This window comes from Eleutherodactylus coqui, chromosome 12 (assembly GCF_035609145.1).
Source record: "Eleutherodactylus coqui strain aEleCoq1 chromosome 12, aEleCoq1.hap1, whole genome shotgun sequence".
Taxonomy (NCBI): domain Eukaryota; kingdom Metazoa; phylum Chordata; class Amphibia; order Anura; family Eleutherodactylidae; genus Eleutherodactylus; species Eleutherodactylus coqui.
In genome coordinates this window covers 117,118,668-117,135,848 of record NC_089848.1, presented here as the reverse complement: position 1 = coordinate 117,135,848, position 17,181 = coordinate 117,118,668, and the positions used below count along the sequence as shown (strand labels likewise).

Sequence of the window (17,181 nt, the reverse complement as noted above, 5' to 3'; positions counted from 1 at the left end):
CCCTCTGTCTAGTGATCCCACCTCTGACCCCACCAGTCTGCGGACCCTCTTTCTGCAGATCCCGCCTCTGACCCCACCAGTCTGCGGACCCCCTGTCTAGTGATCCCGCCTCTGACCCCACCAGTCTGCGGACCCTCTGTCCCACCTCTGACCCCACCAGTCTGCGGACCCTCTGTCTGCAGATCCCGCCTCTGACCCCACCAGTCTGCGGACCCTCTGTCCCGCCTCTGACCCCACCAGTCTGCGGACCCTCTGTCTAGTGATCCCGCCTCTGACCCCACCAGTCTGCGGACCCTCTGTCTAGTGATCCCGCCTCTGACCCCACCAGTCTGCGGACCCTCTGTCTAGTGATCCCGCCTCTGACCCCACCAGTCTGCGGACCCTCTATCTGCAGATCCCGCCTCTGACCCCACCAGTCTGCGGACCCTCTGTCCCACCTCTGACCCACCAGTCTGCGGACCCTCTGTCCCGCCTCTGACGCCCCCCCGTCTGGCAGGTTGATCGCGGCGGTTCCGTACAATGGCGCTGTGCAGTATTGCCCTCACCGCGCATCTATACGGTTCTGACGGTAAGCCGGCGCTGCCTTTTTTCGGGCGATTCTTCGCATTGTTTCCTATGGGACTTTAATTGCACTGCGATGTTTTCACGCACGGACGTAGACCTGTAAGCAGAGAGGCATCGCGCTCGCATCCAGGATCGCAAGGTTAAGCGTCCGATATCGGGCCAAGCGATACGACGGACGCCTGGCGATAACAACTATAACGCTATGCATTAACCGCTGCTTCTCACCGTGATCGCAGGATCCGCCATCGTTATCTCTCCTATCCGCAGGCCGTCACCTGTATATACTGTATACCCCTATATACTACAGGGATCACCACTTCCTGCTAGAAGACTTCCAGTCTCCGGGGCTCCTTCGCAGATTACTGAGGATCTCAGTAGATCTCACCGCTCCCCCAATACTAGGTCTCCTCCTCGCGCGTCCTTAGTTACGGCTCCTCTGTTGCTATGGGCGTCACTACCCGCCAGGCGCTGCAGTCGATCCCGGATCTTCTCCACCCCGCATAGGCGCTGGATTGGCCGGCCTGGCAGGCGTGTAGAGCGCTCTCTCCGGTTCCTCGGTGTCCCCGGCTGTCAGTCCGGACATGGGGCTGTCTCTGAGCTCGGAGCCCGCGGATGGCGGCAGTGAGGGCTACCACGTCCACGGGGTGAGTGCTGTCACCGGGAGCTTCCGGCCACCGGGAGATGACGTGGAGTTTCTGTCAGTGCCGGGACTACGACCCCCAGCATCCCCCACACCGCCGCATGCCGGGACTACGACCCCCAGCATCCCACTACACTGGTTCATGCTGAGACTACGACCCCCAGCATCCCCCCCCCCCCCACCGCTGCATGCTGGGACTACGACCCCCAGCATCCCACTACACTGCTTCATACTGGGACTACGACCCCCAGTGGTGCATGCCGGGACTACAGCCCCCAGCTTCCCCCCACACTGCGGCATGCCGGGACTACGACCCCCAGCGTCCTACCCCAGCGGTGCGTGCCGGGACTACGACCCCCAGCATTCCCCCATACCACTGCATGCTGGGACTATGACCCCCAGCATCCCACCACACTGGTTCATGCCGGGACAACGACCCCCAGCATCCCACCCCAGCGGTGCAAGCAGGGACTACAGCCCCCAGCGTCCCACACCAGCGGTGCGTGCCGGGACTACAGCCCCCAGCGTCCCACGCCAGCGGTGCGTGCCGGGACTACGACCCCCAGCGGTGCGTGCCGGGACTACGACCCCCAGCGGTGCGTGCCGGGACTACGACCCCCAGCGGTGCGTGCCGGGACTACGACCCCCAGCGGTGCGTGCCGGGACTACGACCCCCAGCGGTGCGTGCCGGGACTACAACCCCCAGCATTCCCCCATACCACTGCATGCCGGGACTATGACCCCCAGCATCCCACCACACTGGTTCATGCCGGGACAACGACCCCCAGCATCCCACCCCAGCGGTGCAAGCAGGGACTACAGCCCCCAGCGTCCCACACCAGCGGTGCGTGCCGGGACTACGCCCCCCAGCGGTGCGTGCCGGGACTACGCCCCCCAGCGGTGCGTGCCGGGACTACGCCCCCCAGCGGTGCGTGCCGGGACTACGCCCCCCAGCGGTGCGTGCCGGGACTACGCCCCCCAGCGGAGCGTGCCGGGACTACGCCCCCCAGCGGAGCGTGCCGGGACTACGCCCCCCAGCGGAGCGTGCCGGGACTACGCCCCCCAGCGGAGCGTGCCGGGACTACGCCCCCCAGCGGAGCGTGCCGGGACTACGCCCCCCAGCGGAGCGTGCCGGGACTACGCCCCCCAGCGGAGCGTGCCGGGACTACGCCCCCCAGCGGAGCGTGCCGGGACTACGCCCCCCAGCGGAGCGTGCCGGGACTACGCCCCCCAGCGGTGCGTGCCGGGACTACGCCCCCCAGCATCCCACCACACTGGTTCATGCCGGGACTACGCCCCCCAGCGGTGCGTGCCGGGACTACGCCCCCCAGCGGTGCGTGCCGGGACTACGCCCCCCAGCATCCCACCACACTGGTTCATGCCGGGACTACGACCCCCAGCGGTGCGTGCCGGGACTACGACCCCCAGCGGTGCGTGCCGGGACTACGACCCCCAGCGGTGCGTGCCGGGACTACGACCCCCAGCGGTGCGTGCCGGGACTACGACCCCCAGCGGTGCGTGCCGGGACTACAGCCCCCAGCGTCCCACGCCAGCGGTGCGTGCCGGGACTACGCCCCCCAGCGGTGCGTGCCGGGACTACGCCCCCCAGCGGTGCGTGCCGGGACTACGCCCCCCAGCGGTGCGTGCCGGGACTACGGCCCCCAGCGGTGCGTGCCGGGACTACGCCCCCCAGCGGTGCGTGCCGGGACTACGCCCCCCAGCGGTGCGTGCCGGGACTACGCCCCCCAGCGGTGCGTGCCGGGACTACGCCCCCCAGCGGTGCGTGCCGGGACTACGCCCCCCAGCGGTGCGTGCCGGGACTACGCCCCCCAGCGGTGCGTGCCGGGACTACGCCCCCCAGCATCCCACCACACTGGTTCATGCCTGGACTACGACCCCCAGCATACCCCCATACCACTGCATACCGGGACTACAGTCCTCAGCGGTGCGTGCCGGGACTACAGCCCCCAGCGTCCCACACCAGCGGTGCGTGCCGGGACTACGCCCCCCAGCGGTGCGTGCCGGGACTACGCCCCCCAGCGGTGCGTGCCGGGACTACGCCCCCCAGCGGTGCGTGCCGGGACTACGCCCCCCAGCGGTGCGTGCCGGGACTACGCCCCCCAGCGGTGCGTGCCGGGACTACGCCCCCCCAGCGGTGCGTGCCGGGACTACGCCCCCCAGCATCCCACCACACTGGTTCATGCCTGGACTACGCCCCCCAGCGGTGCGTGCCGGGACTACGCCCCCCAGCGGTGCGTGCCGGGACTACGCCCCCCAGCATCCCACCACACTGGTTCATGCCGGGACTACGACCCCCAGCGGTGCGTGCCGGGACTACGACCCCCAGCGGTGCGTGCCGGGACTACGACCCCCAGCGGTGCGTGCCGGGACTACGACCCCCAGCGGTGCGTGCCGGGACTACGACCCCCAGCGGTGCGTGCCGGGACTACGGCCCCCAGCGTCCCACGCCAGCGGTGCGTGCCGGGACTACGCCCCCCAGCGGTGCGTGCCGGGACTACGCCCCCCAGCGGTGCGTGCCGGGACTACGCCCCCCAGCGGTGCGTGCCGGGACTACGCCCCCCAGCGGTGCGTGCCGGGACTACGCCCCCCAGCGGTGCGTGCCGGGACTACGCCCCCCAGCATCCCACCACACTGGTTCATGCCTGGACTACGACCCCCAGCATACCCCCATACCACTGCATACCGGGACTACAGTCCTCAGCGGTGCGTGCCGGGACTATAGCCCCCAGCGTCCCACACCAGTGGTGCGTGCCGGGACTACGACCCCCAGCGGTGCGTGCCGGGACTACGACCCCCAGCGGTGCGTGCCGGGACTACGACCCCCAGCGGTGCGTGCCGGGACTACGACCCCCAGCGGTGCGTGCCGGGACTACGACCCCCAGCGGTGCGTGCCGGGACTACGACCCCCAGCGGTGCGTGCCGGGACTACGACCCCCAGCGGTGCGTGCCGGGACTACGACCCCCAGCGGTGCGTGCCGGGACTACAACCCCCAGCATTCCCCCATACCACTGCATGCCGGGACTATGACCCCCAGCATCCCACCACACTGGTTCATGCCGGGACAACGACCCCCAGCATCCCACCCCAGCGGTGCAAGCAGGGACTACAGCCCCCAGCGTCCCACACCAGCGGTGCGTGCCGGGACTACGCCCCCCAGCGGTGCGTGCCGGGACTACGCCCCCCAGCGGTGCGTGCCGGGACTACGCCCCCCAGCGGTGCGTGCCGGGACTACGCCCCCCAGCGGAGCGTGCCGGGACTACGCCCCCCAGCGGAGCGTGCCGGGACTACGCCCCCCAGCGGAGCGTGCCGGGACTACGCCCCCCAGCGGAGCGTGCCGGGACTACGCCCCCCAGCGGAGCGTGCCGGGACTACGCCCCCCAGCGGAGCGTGCCGGGACTACGCCCCCCAGCGGAGCGTGCCGGGACTACGCCCCCCAGCGGTGCGTGCCGGGACTACGCCCCCCAGCGGTGCGTGCCGGGACTACGCCCCCCAGCATCCCACCACACTGGTTCATGCCTGGACTACGACCCCCAGCATACCCCCATACCACTGCATACCGGGACTACAGTCCTCAGCGGTGCGTGCCGGGACTACAGCCCCCAGCGTCCCACACCAGCGGTGCGTGCCGGGACTACGCCCCCCAGCGGTGCGTGCCGGGACTACGCCCCCCAGCGGTGCGTGCCGGGACTACGCCCCCCAGCGGTGCGTGCCGGGACTACGCCCCCCAGCGGTGCGTGCCGGGACTACGCCCCCCAGCGGTGCGTGCCGGGACTACGCCCCCCAGCGGTGCGTGCCGGGACTACGCCCCCCAGCGGTGCGTGCCGGGACTACGCCCCCCAGCGGTGCGTGCCGGGACTACGCCCCCCAGCGGTGCGTGCCGGGACTACGCCCCCCAGCGGTGCGTGCCGGGACTACGCCCCCCAGCATCCCACCACACTGGTTCATGCCTGGACTACGACCCCCAGCATACCCCCATACCACTGCATACCGGGACTACAGTCCTCAGCGGTGCGTGCCGGGACTACAGCCCCCAGCGTCCCACACCAGCGGTGCGTGCCGGGACTACGCCCCCCAGCGGTGTGTGCCGGGACTACGCCCCCCAGCGGTGTGTGCCGGGACTACGCCCCCCAGCGGTGCGTGCCGGGACTACGCCCCCCAGCGGTGCGTGCCGGGACTACGCCCCCCAGCGGTGCGTGCCGGGACTACGCCCCCCAGCGGTGCGTGCCGGGACTACGCCCCCCAGCATCCCACCACACTGGTTCATGCCTGGACTACGACCCTCAGCATACCCCCATACCACTGCATGCCGGGACTACAGTCCTCAGCGGTGCGTGCCGGGACTACAGCCCTCAGCGTCCCACACCAGCGGTGCGTGCCGGGACTACGACCCCCAGCGGTGCGTGTCGGGACTACGACCCCCAGCGGTGCGTGCCGGGACTGCGACCCCCAGCGGTGCGTGCCGGGACTGCGACCCCCAGCGGTGCGTGCCGGGACTACGACCCCCAGCGGTGCGTGCCGGGACTACGACCCCCAGCGGTGCGTGCCGGGACTACGACCCCCAGCGGTGCGTGCCGGGACTACGACCCCCAGCATTCCCACCCGATAAAATCAAACGCAAAACAACCGTGTGAATATTGCACTACTATTGCTCAGCCTTTGCAGCCATGTTCGGTGCGGATTCGCCATCCTCTCTGCGGCTGCTGTGGCAGATCTGGCACGGACGTCGCTCTTACCATTGAGCCTATTGGCCGTAATCCGACGCGTGTCCGGGACCGTAACTGGATTATGACTGCAGATGCTGCGGGTTTTCCGTATGGAGGGTCCGCCTAGGGAACGCTGTTTGATATGCATTTGGCGTGGGGGTCTTCAGCCCCCCATTAACATCACTGACTGATTCCCACGGAATCGGCTTTTGCGCGACGGCTAATGTGCGTTGTATAAAGAGCGCGTGGAGTTCATATCCGGGCAACAGCAGGGAGGAGGCGCAGCTGGTGCCGAATACGTGTTTTACACCCAAATCCACACGGACGCGGTCATGTGACCAAAGACTTCGGGGACGGTCGCTTGCGGCAGAATTGCATGTGGAGAATCTGCGGCGTCGCGTTCGCCGCCGCCGGACGTATTTTCTGCAGTGGGATATTTGCGAGCGTTAAGTGGTTTTGCCAGTAATTTGACTCCCTGATTTGGGGGGGGGGGGGGGGACTCCGCCATGTTCGCAGGGTCGGACCATCCTGCTGGGGGAACGTTCACACGCAGCGGCATTGGGGCAGGCTTTCCATAGCGAAAAAGCCACACTAAAAACCGCCGATCCGCAGTGGACGTCGCTTGGAAGAGTGAAATTAGCTGTGGGTCTGCGCCAAAATCCACACCGAACGGCGCAGAAATGGTACGGATCCACGCTGAAATCCGTTACGTGTGAACGCACCCTTAAAGGAGTTCTCCCAGTAATGACCTTCATCCTAAGGAGAGGGAGTAAATGTCCGACCGCTGGGACCCCAACAATGCCGAGGTCTCTGCGCACATGACCGTCGCCGTCCGGTCTCTACTATGGGATCAAGTAGGATCGCCGAGAGCACCGATCTCCCTCCGTCGCAGCAAGCGGGCGACCAGCGGCCCACCACTTGCCGTGTACGCCGACCCCGCACCGCACTCTGTGCGCCCCCGAATAGCACATGGGGTGGAATATGGCGCAGTTTAGGGTATGTCTATGGGGCAGATGTTGGCACGGCATCCGCGCCACTTAGAATATGCCACGCACGCAGACTTGTGATCCACATTGTGAAAACCATCACTTGGTAATGCGAATCCACATCACAAATTCCACACGCAGATGAATCCACGAGCGGATCCGCAGTAAAATACGCGTCGTACCTGACCGTGTGACCCCGTACAGCCGTAAGAACGCAGATCTGTAATACAGCCGGGTGCGCCAGACAGAAGTGGATGTTCACATCCCGATTATGTAGAAGCAGCGCAGGATGTGAAAACGTATCATACCTTATACATCAGCGTAATATCGTTGTACACACATTCTGCAGAGCAGCGAGCGACAAGTACCGGCAGAATTAATAAGCGGAACTCACTGACGTCCCCTGTAATTTTTGTTGCTAATAGCAACCAATCACAGCGCAGCTTTCATGTGACCTCAGTATAATATATAACAACCAATCACAGCGCAGCTCTCATGTTACCTCAGCAGTATAATATATAACAACCAATCACAGCACAGCTTTCATGTTACCTCAGTATAATATATAACAACCAATCACAGCGCAGCTTTCATGTTACCTCAGTATAATATATAACAACCAATCACAGCACAGCTTTCATGTTACCTCAGCAGTAGAATATATAACAACCAATCACAGCGCAGCTTTCATGTTACCTCAGCAGTATAATATATAACAACCAATCACAGCACAGCTTTCATGTTACCTCAGTATAATATATAACAACCAATCACAGCGCAGCTTTCATGTTACCTCAGTGGTATAATATATAACAACCAATCACAGCGCAGCTTTCATGTTACCTCAGCAGTATAATATATAGCAACCAATCGCAGCGCAGCTTTCATGTTATCTCAGCAGTATAATATATAACAACCAATCGCAGCGCAGCTTTCATGTTACCTCAGCGGTATAATATATAGCAACCAATCGCAGCGCAGCTCTCATTTCTTGTAATACTGAGGTAACATGAGAGCTGCGCAGTGATTGGTTGCTATGGGCAGCACAGCTTTTCTTTTGGCCATAACGGTGCGGACCCACCTTGTATATTGCCGCAGCGCAGGGTGTATCGCCTAGTAGGCACTGACCTTCCGCTGGTGTTTACACGGGGCGGCTGCCGCAGCGGACTCACGGCACACAACGGTACGGATTCTACGACTTTCTCGCTGCGGTGAATCCGTCACACATGAGCCCCTCTGAAGGGCACGTTCACACGCTGGAGTTTTGCTGGTAAATGTTTCCGCCCGGTCCGCACTTTGATTGGCGCCCATAGCGCGTCGCGCATATCTCCTCCTGTGACAGCGCCCTAACGCTGCATCCAGACGGGGCGGAAATGCTGCAAATTTGGTAGCAGAAAACCCTCATCAAATCTGCGCCAATTGTTACGGATTCCACCCCCTCGCCTGAGGAGGTGTTCTGCAGTGCAGGTACGCAGCGTAGATGCGACGTGCTGCGGGTTCTTGCCCCCCGGACAGTCAGACGTTGGCCGTCTCCAGCTCTCGGGTTGCATGGGGTCTGTGCGGCCGCGCTCACATGACTGAGATGACTGGAGGATTGACACTACCGGATTGGGTAACCTGTTTACTGGCGACGCCGGGCGAAACAAGGAAACAAGTGAAACTCAAGAAACGTCCTCCGTGACACAACGTGGCTGCCTGCCCTCAGGGCCGGCTCACACCGCTGCATAAACATTTGGCCGTGCTGCGTCCTGAAAAATCGGACATTTTATCACCATCATCTTAGAGCGCCGCAGTCATACATGTTGCCGTGAGAAGTGTACCTCTGAGGTGGTAGTGACTAGTGGCGGCCATCGCTGTGGAGCCCCGCCTTACGCTTGCGGCGGCGGTAGTGATGTAGTGTACTGCTGAGGTGGTAGTGACTAGTGGCAGCCATCGCTGTGGAGCCCCGGCTTACGCTTGCAGCGGCGGTAGTGATGTAGTGTACCTGGTGGCGGCCATCGCTGTGGAGCCCCGCCTTAGGCTTGCAGCGGCGGTAGTGATGTAGTGTAGCACTGAGGTGGTAGTACCTGATGGCAGCCATCGCTGTGGAGCCTCGCCTTATGCTTGCGGCGGCGGTAGTGATGTAGTGTACCGCTGTGGTGGTAGTACCTGATGGCAGCCATCGTTGTGGAGTCCCGCCTTACGCTTGCAGCGGCGGTAGTGATGTAGTGTAACTGGTGGCGGCCATCGCTGTGGAGCCTCGCCTTATGCTTGCGGCGGCGGTAGTGATGTAGTGTAACTGGTGGCGGCCATCGCTGTGGAGCCTCGCCTTACGCTTGCGGCGGCGGTAGTGATGTAGTGTACCGCTGTGGTGGTAGTAACTGGTGGCGGCCATCGCTGTGGAGCCCCGCCTTACGCTTGCAGCGGTGGTAGTGATGTAGTGTACCGCTGAGGTGGTAGTACCTAGTGGCAGCCATCGCTGTGGAGCCCCGCCTTACGCTTGCAGCGGCGGTAGTGATGTAGTGTACCTGGTGGCAGCCATCGCTGTGGAGCCCCGCCTTAGGCTTGCAGCGGCGGTAGTGATGTAGTGTACCTGGTGGCAGCCATCGCTGTGGAGCCCCGCCTTAGGCTTGCAGCGGCGGTAGTGATGTAGTGTAGCACTGAGGTGGTAGTACCTGATGGCAGCCATCGTTGTGGAGTCCCGCCTTATGCTTGTAGCGGCGGTAGTGATGTAGTGTACCTGGTGGCAGCCATCGCTGTGGAGCCCCGCCTTACGCTTGCAGCGGCGGTAGTGATGTAGTGTACCTGGTGGCAGCCATCGCTGTGGAGCCCCGCCTTACGCTTGCAGCGGCGGTAGTGATGTAGTGTAACTGGTGGCAGCCATCGCTGTGGAGCCCCGCCTTACGCTTGCAGCGGCGGTAGTGATGTAGTGTACCTGGTGGCAGCCATCGCTGTGGAGCCTCGCCTTATGCTTGCAGCGGCGGTAGTGATGTAATGTAACTGGTGGCGGCCATCGCTGTGGAGCCTCGCCTTACGCTTGCGGCGGCGGTAGTGATGTAGTGTACCGCTGTGGTGGTAGTAACTGGTGGCGGCCATCGCTGTGGAGACCCGCCTTACGCTTGCGGTGGCGGTAGTGATGTAGTATACCGCTGAGGTGGTAGTGACTAGTGGCGGCCATCGCTGTGGAGCCCCGCCTTACGCTTGCGGCGGCGGTAGTGATGTAGTATACCGCTGAGGTGGTAGTAACTGGTGGCGGCCATCGCTGTGAAGCCCCGCCTTACGCTTGCGGCGGCGGTAGTGATGTAGTGTAACTGGTGGCGGCCATCGCCGTGGAGCCCCGCCTTACGCTTGCGGCGGCGGTAGTGATGTAGTGTAACTGGTGGCGGCCATCGCTGTGGAGCCCCGCCTTACGCTTGCAGCGGCGGTAGTAATGTAGTGTAACTGGTGGCGGCCATCGCCGTGGAGCCCCGCCTTACGCTTGCGGCGGCGGTAGTGATGTAGTGTAACTGGTGGCGGCCATCGCTGTGGAGCCTCGCCTTATGCTTGCGGCGGCGGTAGTGATGTAGTGTACCGCTGAGGTGGTAGTACCTGGTGGCAGCCATCGCTGTGGAGCCCCGCCTTACGCTTGCGGCGGCGGTAGTGATGTAGTGTAACTGGTGGCGGCCATCGCCGTGGAGCCCCGCCTTACGCTTGCGGCGGCGGTAGTGATGTAGTGTAACTGGTGGCGGCCATCGCCGTGGAGCCTCGCCTTATGCTTGCGGCGGCGGTAGTGATGTAGTGTACCGCTGAGGTGGTAGTACCTGGTGGCAGCCATCGCTGTGGAGCCCCGCCTTACGCTTGCAGCGGCGGTAGTGATGTAGTGTAACTGGTGGCAGCCATCGCTGTGGAGCCCCGCCTTACGCTTGCAGCGGCGGTAGTGATGTAGTGTAACTGGTGGCAGCCATCGCTGTGGAGCCCCGCCTTACACTTGCAGCGGCGGTAGTGATGTAGTGTAACCGGTGGCGGCCATCGCTGTGGAGCCCCGCCTTACGCTTGCAGCGGCGGTAGTGATGTAGTGTACCTGGTGGCGGCCATCGCTGTGAAGCCCCGCCTTACGCTTGCAGCGGCGGTAGTGATGTAGTGTACCTGGTGGCGTCCATCGCTGTGGAGCCTCGCCTTACGCTTGCGGCGGCGGTAGTGATGTAGTGTACCTCTGAGGTGGTAGTGACTAGTGGCAGCCATCGCTGTGGAGCCCCGCCTTACGCTTGCGGCGGCGGTAGTGATGTAGTGTACCGCTGTGGTGGTAGTAACTGGTGGCGGCCATCGCTGTGGAGACCCGCCTTACGCTTGCGGTGGCGGTAGTGATGTAGTATACCGCTGAGGTGGTAGTGACTAGTGGCGGCCATCGCTGTGGAGCCCCGCCTTACGCTTGCGGCGGCGGTAGTGATGTAGTGTACCGCTGAGGTGGTAGTAACTGGTGGCGGCCATCGCTGTGGAGCCCCGCCTTACGCTTGCGGCGGCGGTAGTGATGTAGTGTACCTGGTGGCGGCCATCGCTGTGGAGCCTCGCCTTACGCTTGCGGCGGAGGTAGTGATGTAGTGTACCTCTGAGGTGGTAGTGACTAGTGGCGGCCATCGCTGTGGAGTCCCGCCTTATGCTTGTAGCGGCGGTAGTGATGTAGTGTACCTGGTGGCAGCCATCGCTGTGGAGCCCCGCCTTACGCTTGCGGCGGAGGTAGTGATGTAGTGTACCTGGTGGCAGCCATCGCTGTGGAGCCCCGCCTTACGCTTGCGGCGGCGGTAGTGATGTAGTGTACCTGGTGGCGGCCATCGCAGTGGAGCCTCGCCTTATGCTTGCGGCGGCGGTAGTAATGTAGTGTAACTGGTGGCGGCCATCGCTGTGGAGCCCCGCCTTACGCTTGCAGCGGCGGTAGTGATGTAGTGTACCTGGTGGCGGCCATCGCTGTGGAGCCCCGCCTTACGCTTGCGGCGGAGGTAGTGATGTAGTGTACCTGGTGGCAGCCATCGCTGTGGAGCCCCGCCTTACGCTTGCGGCGGCGGTAGTGATGTAGTGTACCTGGTGGCGGCCATCGCAGTGGAGCCTCGCCTTATGCTTGCGGCGGCGGTAGTAATGTAGTGTAACTGGTGGCGGCCATCGCTGTGGAGCCTCGCCTTATGCTTGCGGCGGCGGTAGTGATGTAGTGTACCGCTGAGGTGGTAGTACCTGATGGCAGCCATCGCTGTGGAGTCCCGCCTTACGCTTGCAGCGGCGGTAGTGATGTGGTGTAACTGGTGGCGGCCATCGCTGTGGAGCCCCGCCTTACGCTTGCAGCGGCGGTAGTGATGTAGTGTACCTGGTGGCGGCCATCGCTGTGGAGCCCCGCCTTACGCTTGCGGCGGCGGTAGTGATGTAGTGTAACTGGTGGCAGCCATCGCTGTGGAGCCCCGCCTTACGCTTGCGGCGGAGGTAGTGATGTAGTGTACCTGGTGGCAGCCATCGCTGTGGAGCCCCGCCTTACGCTTGCGGCGGAGGTAGTGATGTAGTGTACCTGGTGGCAGCCATCGCTGTGGAGCCCCGCCTTACGCTTGCAGCAGCGGTAGTAATGTAGTGTACCTGGTGGCGGCCATCGCAGTGGAGCCTCGCCTTATGCTTGCGGCGGCGGTAGTAATGTAGTGTAACTGGTGGCGGCCATCGCTGTGGAGCCTCGCCTTATGCTTGCGGCGGCGGTAGTGATGTAGTGTACCGCTGAGGTGGTAGTACCTGATGGCAGCCATCGCTGTGGAGTCCCGCCTTACGCTTGCAGCGGCGGTAGTGATGTGGTGTAACTGGTGGCGGCCATCGCTGTGGAGCCCCGCCTTACGTTTGCAGCGGCGGTAGTGATATAGTGTACCTGGTGGCGGCCATCGCTGTGGAGCCTCGCCTTACGCTTGCGGCGGAGGTAGTGATGTAATGTAACTGGTGGCGGCCATCGCTGTGGAGCCCCGCCTTACGCTTGCGGCGGAGGTAGTGATGTAGTGTACCTCTGAGGTGGTAGTGACTAGTGGCGGCCATCACTGTGGAGTCCCGCCTTATGCTTGTAGCGGCGGTAGTGATGTAGTGTACCTGGTGGCAGCCATCGTTGTGGAGCCCCGCCTTCCGCTTGCGGCGGAGGTAGTGATGTAGTGTACCTGGTGGCAGCCATCGCTGTGGAGCCCCGCCTTACGCTTGCGGCGGCGGTAGTGATGTAGTGTACCTGGTGGCGGCCATCGCAGTGGAGCCTCGCCTTACGCTTGCGGCGGAGGTAGTGATGTAGTGTACCTGGTGGCAGCCATCGCTGTGGAGCCCCGCCTTACGCTTGCGGCGGCGGTAGTGATGTAGTGTACCTGGTGGCGGCCATCGCTGTGGAGCCCCGCCGTACGCTTGTGGCGGCGGTAGTGATGTAGTGTACCTGGTGGCGGCCATCGCTGTGGAGCCCCGCCTTACGCTTGCGGCGGCGGTAGTGATGTGGTGTTTGGGCCTCGCGGATCGGTTGCGTCCGCTGTGTACAGACTGTAGGACTCCCCAATGCGGGCACTGCGGGGAGCGGCTGGAGGGGGCTGAGAACCAGCTGCACATTGGCAGACCTGTGGTACATTTTGCTGTACAGATCCGTGCCGTACGACTATCAGTGTTTAGTGCGAGGCTCCACGGACTCGGGAGCTGCCGCCGTCATAATAGTCGTGTCTGCACATGCAGCTTCTCTCCTATTATGTCTGCATGCCTGATCACTTACTGAACGCTTCCACCGCTTCATGGAATGAATCACTCAGTCTGCTGGGCCTAAACAGAAAATGTGCTTCTCTGGAGCTTTGGTAAGACGATGATACTTCATCACTAAGTTCGTATTCTACTTCGGAGTCGCACGGAAGTCTTCAGCTTCTTCCTCCTCCAAGCTGTAGGGTTGATGTTGACCTCCTCTATGACCCTCCATCACTTGGCTCTCAGGATCGGCCTCGTCACATCTAGGTCGATACGTGTCACATTGTCGCATTCATGGATTTCCTGGTTCTTCACCTTCTCTGCCATAAACCTCTGTTCTTCACAATAAGAATCTCGTCTTTTCTTGTAACCGGACACATCTCAGACTGTAAACATCTAAATCATGGGCTTGTAGCATCTTTAAGGTGCATCGCCCTGGTGGAGACCATCAGACTGTCGTTGGCCCAGAATTGCTTCTGAAACTTGGTTTAAAACATGAAACCTGGTGGAACAGTGGAAGAGTCGCACCCGACTCATTTCAGTAAGGTGGCTCTGAAAACCAGGAACTGGAATGGGACTGGATGCGTTGGTTTTGATAAATTGACCCCACTTTCCTTTTGGTGGTTCATGGGATCCTATATTTTCTCTGCACGGTACAACTTCTTCTGGTTTATTGCATTAGTGAACTCAATGAAGAGATGGCAGCAATGGTGGTATTGTATAAAGACTATAACTGTGGTGTCACACACAGGATTTTGTGCCAGCGTTTTGATCTAAAGCCAGCAATTGTTCCAGCAGAAAACAAAAGTAGATGTTGAGAAGTGGGTCCAGCAGTGTGGAGAAGTAGGAGTCGAGAAGTGGGTCCAGCAGTGTGGAGAAGTAAGAGTCGAGAACTGGGTCCAGCAGTATGGAGAAGTAGGAGTCGAGAACTGGGTCCAGCAGTATGGAGAAGTAGGAGTCGAGAACTGGGTCCAGCAGTGTGGAGAAGTAGTAGTCGAGAAGTGGGTGCGGCCGAGAGGAGAGGTAGGAGTCGAGAAGTGGGTCCGGCCGAGGGGAGAGGTAGGAGTCGAGAAGTGGGTCCGGCCGAGGGGAGAGGTAGGAGTCGAGAAGTGGGTCCGGCCGAGGGGAGAGGTAGGAGTCGGGAAGTGGGTCCGGCCGAGGGGAGAGGTAGGAGTCGGGAAGTGGGTCCGGCCGAGGGGAGAGGTAGGAGTCGGGAAGTGGGTCCGGCCGAGGGGAGAGGTAGGAGTCGGGAAGTGGGTCCGGCCGAGGGGAGAGGTAGGAGTCGGGAAGTGGGTCCGGCCGAGGGGAGAGGTAGGAGTCGGGAAGTGGGTCCGGCCGAGGGGAGAGGTAGGAGTCGGGAAGTGGGTCCGGCCGAGGGGAGAGGTAGGAGTCGGGAAGTGGGTCCGGCCGAGGGGAGAGGTAGGAGTCGGGAAGTGGGTCCGGCCGAGGGGAGAGGTAGGAGTCGGGAAGTGGGTCCGGCCGAGGGGAGAGGTAGGAGTCGGGAAGTGGGTCCGGCCGAGGGGAGAGGTAGGAGTCGGGAAGTGGGTCCGGCCGAGGGGAGAGGTAGGAGTCGGGAAGTGGGTCCGGCCGAGGGGAGAGGTAGGAGTCGGGAAGTGGGTCCGGCCGAGGGGAGAGGTAGGAGTCGGGAAGTGGGTCCGGCCGAGGGGAGAGGTAGGAGTCGGGAAGTGGGCCCGGCCGAGGGGAGAGGTAGGAGTCGGGAAGTGGGCCCGGCCGAGGGGAGAGGTAGGAGTCGGGAAGTGGGCCCGGCCGAGGGGAGAGGTAGGAGTCGGGAAGTGGGCCCGGCCGAGGGGAGAGGTAGGAGTCGGGAAGTGGGCCCGGCCGAGGGGAGAGGTAGGAGTCGGGAAGTGGGCCCGGCCGAGGGGAGAGGTAGGAGTCGGGAAGTGGGCCCGGCCGAGGGGAGAGGTAGGAGTCGGGAAGTGGGCCCGGCCGAGGGGAGAGGTAGGAGTCGGGAAGTGGGCCCGGCCGAGGGGAGAGGTAGGAGTCGGGAAGTGGGCCCGGCCGAGGGGAGAGGTAGGAGTCGGGAAGTGGGCCCGGCCGAGGGGAGAGGTAGGAGTCGGGAAGTGGGCCCGGCCGAGGGGAGAGGTAGGAGTCGGGAAGTGGGCCCGGCCGAGGGGAGAGGTAGGAGTCGGGAAGTGGGCCCGGCCGAGGGGAGAGGTAGGAGTCGGGAAGTGGGCCCGGCCGAGGGGAGAGGTAGGAGTCGGGAAGTGGGCCCGGCCGAGGGGAGAGGTAGGAGTCGGGAAGTGGGCCCGGCCGAGGGGAGAGGTAGGAGTCGGGAAGTGGGCCCGGCCGAGGGGAGAGGTAGGAGTCGGGAAGTGGGCCCGGCCGAGGGGAGAGGTAGGAGTCGGGAAGTGGGCCCGGCCGAGGGGAGAGGTAGGAGTCGGGAAGTGGGCCCGGCCGAGGGGAGAGGTAGGAGTCGGGAAGTGGGCCCGGCCGAGGGGAGAGGTAGGAGTCGGGAAGTGGGCCCGGCCGAGGGGAGAGGTAGGAGTCGGGAAGTGGGCCCGGCCGAGGGGAGAGGTAGGAGTCGGGAAGTGGGCCCGGCCGAGGGGAGAGGTAGGAGTCGGGAAGTGGGCCCGGCCGAGGGGAGAGGTAGGAGTCGGGAAGTGGGCCCGGCCGAGGGGAGAGGTAGGAGTCGGGAAGTGGGCCCGGCCGAGGGGAGAGGTAGGAGTCGGGAAGTGGGCCCGGCCGAGGGGAGAGGTAGGAGTCGGGAAGTGGGCCCGGCCGAGGGGAGAAGTCGGAGTCGGGAAGTGGGTCCGGCCGAGAGGGAGGAGGTCTCCACCGGGGCTGTGTTCACAGACTGCAGTCAGCCTGTTGACTGGATGTTGTAAGATAACATATGCTATCAAAGACCAATGGTTGATTGCTGAGGTCTGTGATTGGCTGTTGCGATCTGTAAGGGAACATTCCAACAGCATTTTTTTTTTAGTACATTTTGGGGTTCCATTACAGCTCCTGAAAAGAGAATTGTGCCGGAGCCCCATGAATGAAAAGGAATGAAACCATTGACTTGCATTAGTGAAAGGAGCCCCAAAGGGCGTCGGTTGTACAAGGCTTCCTTTTGTTTATATTTGGAGCATAGAGTAGCGGGGTCAGCGGCCCTACCGTCTACTGCAAGTATAACCCTGTCAGACAGACGCTGGGGTGGTATCTGGAGTATGGCGCAGTTTGGGGTATGTCCGTGGGGCAGATGTTGGCACGGCATCCGCATCAGAATCCACGTACAATATGCGGCCCTACTCTCCAAGTATAACCCTGTCAGACAGACGCTGGGGTGGTATCTGGAATATGGCGCAGTTTGGGGTATGTCCGTGGGGCAGATGTTGGCACGGCATCCGCATCAGAATCCACGTACAATATGCGGCCCTTCTCTCCAAGTATAACCTTGTCAGACAGACGCTGGGGTGGTATCACTAGTGCTAGTGAATGGTTCCGGTCTGTTCTGGGGTTCTGTAGCAGACCCCCTGATGTGATTCCACAGTGCATTACAAAATGCCGTGGGAGTTCTCCCTGATGTTCGGACTCTGCAGCTTGTAAACAACCCCGGTGGGTGAAGAGAGCTGGAAGTGCGAGTAC

At 62.7% G+C, this 17,181-nt stretch overlaps 2 protein-coding genes across 2 annotated transcripts in view; one reads left to right on the top strand and one right to left on the bottom strand.

Moving 5' to 3' along the window:
- TTC21A (tetratricopeptide repeat domain 21A) overlaps positions 1 to 940 on the bottom strand; it is a 178,035-nt gene extending 177,095 nt beyond the window's left edge. The window contains exon 1 of the mRNA XM_066584631.1: positions 790 to 940. Within this exon, the coding sequence (XP_066440728.1) occupies positions 790 to 810 (21 nt within the window). The 5' untranslated portion in view covers positions 811 to 940. The remainder of the gene's footprint in view (positions 1 to 789) is intronic.
- Positions 941 to 1,037: 97 nt separating this feature from the next.
- The window catches only part of GORASP1 (golgi reassembly stacking protein 1), a 37,665-nt gene continuing 21,521 nt past the window's right edge, over positions 1,038 to 17,181 (top strand). The window contains exon 1 of the mRNA XM_066584632.1: positions 1,038 to 1,208. Coding sequence (XP_066440729.1) covers positions 1,146 to 1,208 — 63 coding nt within the window. The 5' untranslated portion in view covers positions 1,038 to 1,145. The remainder of the gene's footprint in view (positions 1,209 to 17,181) is intronic.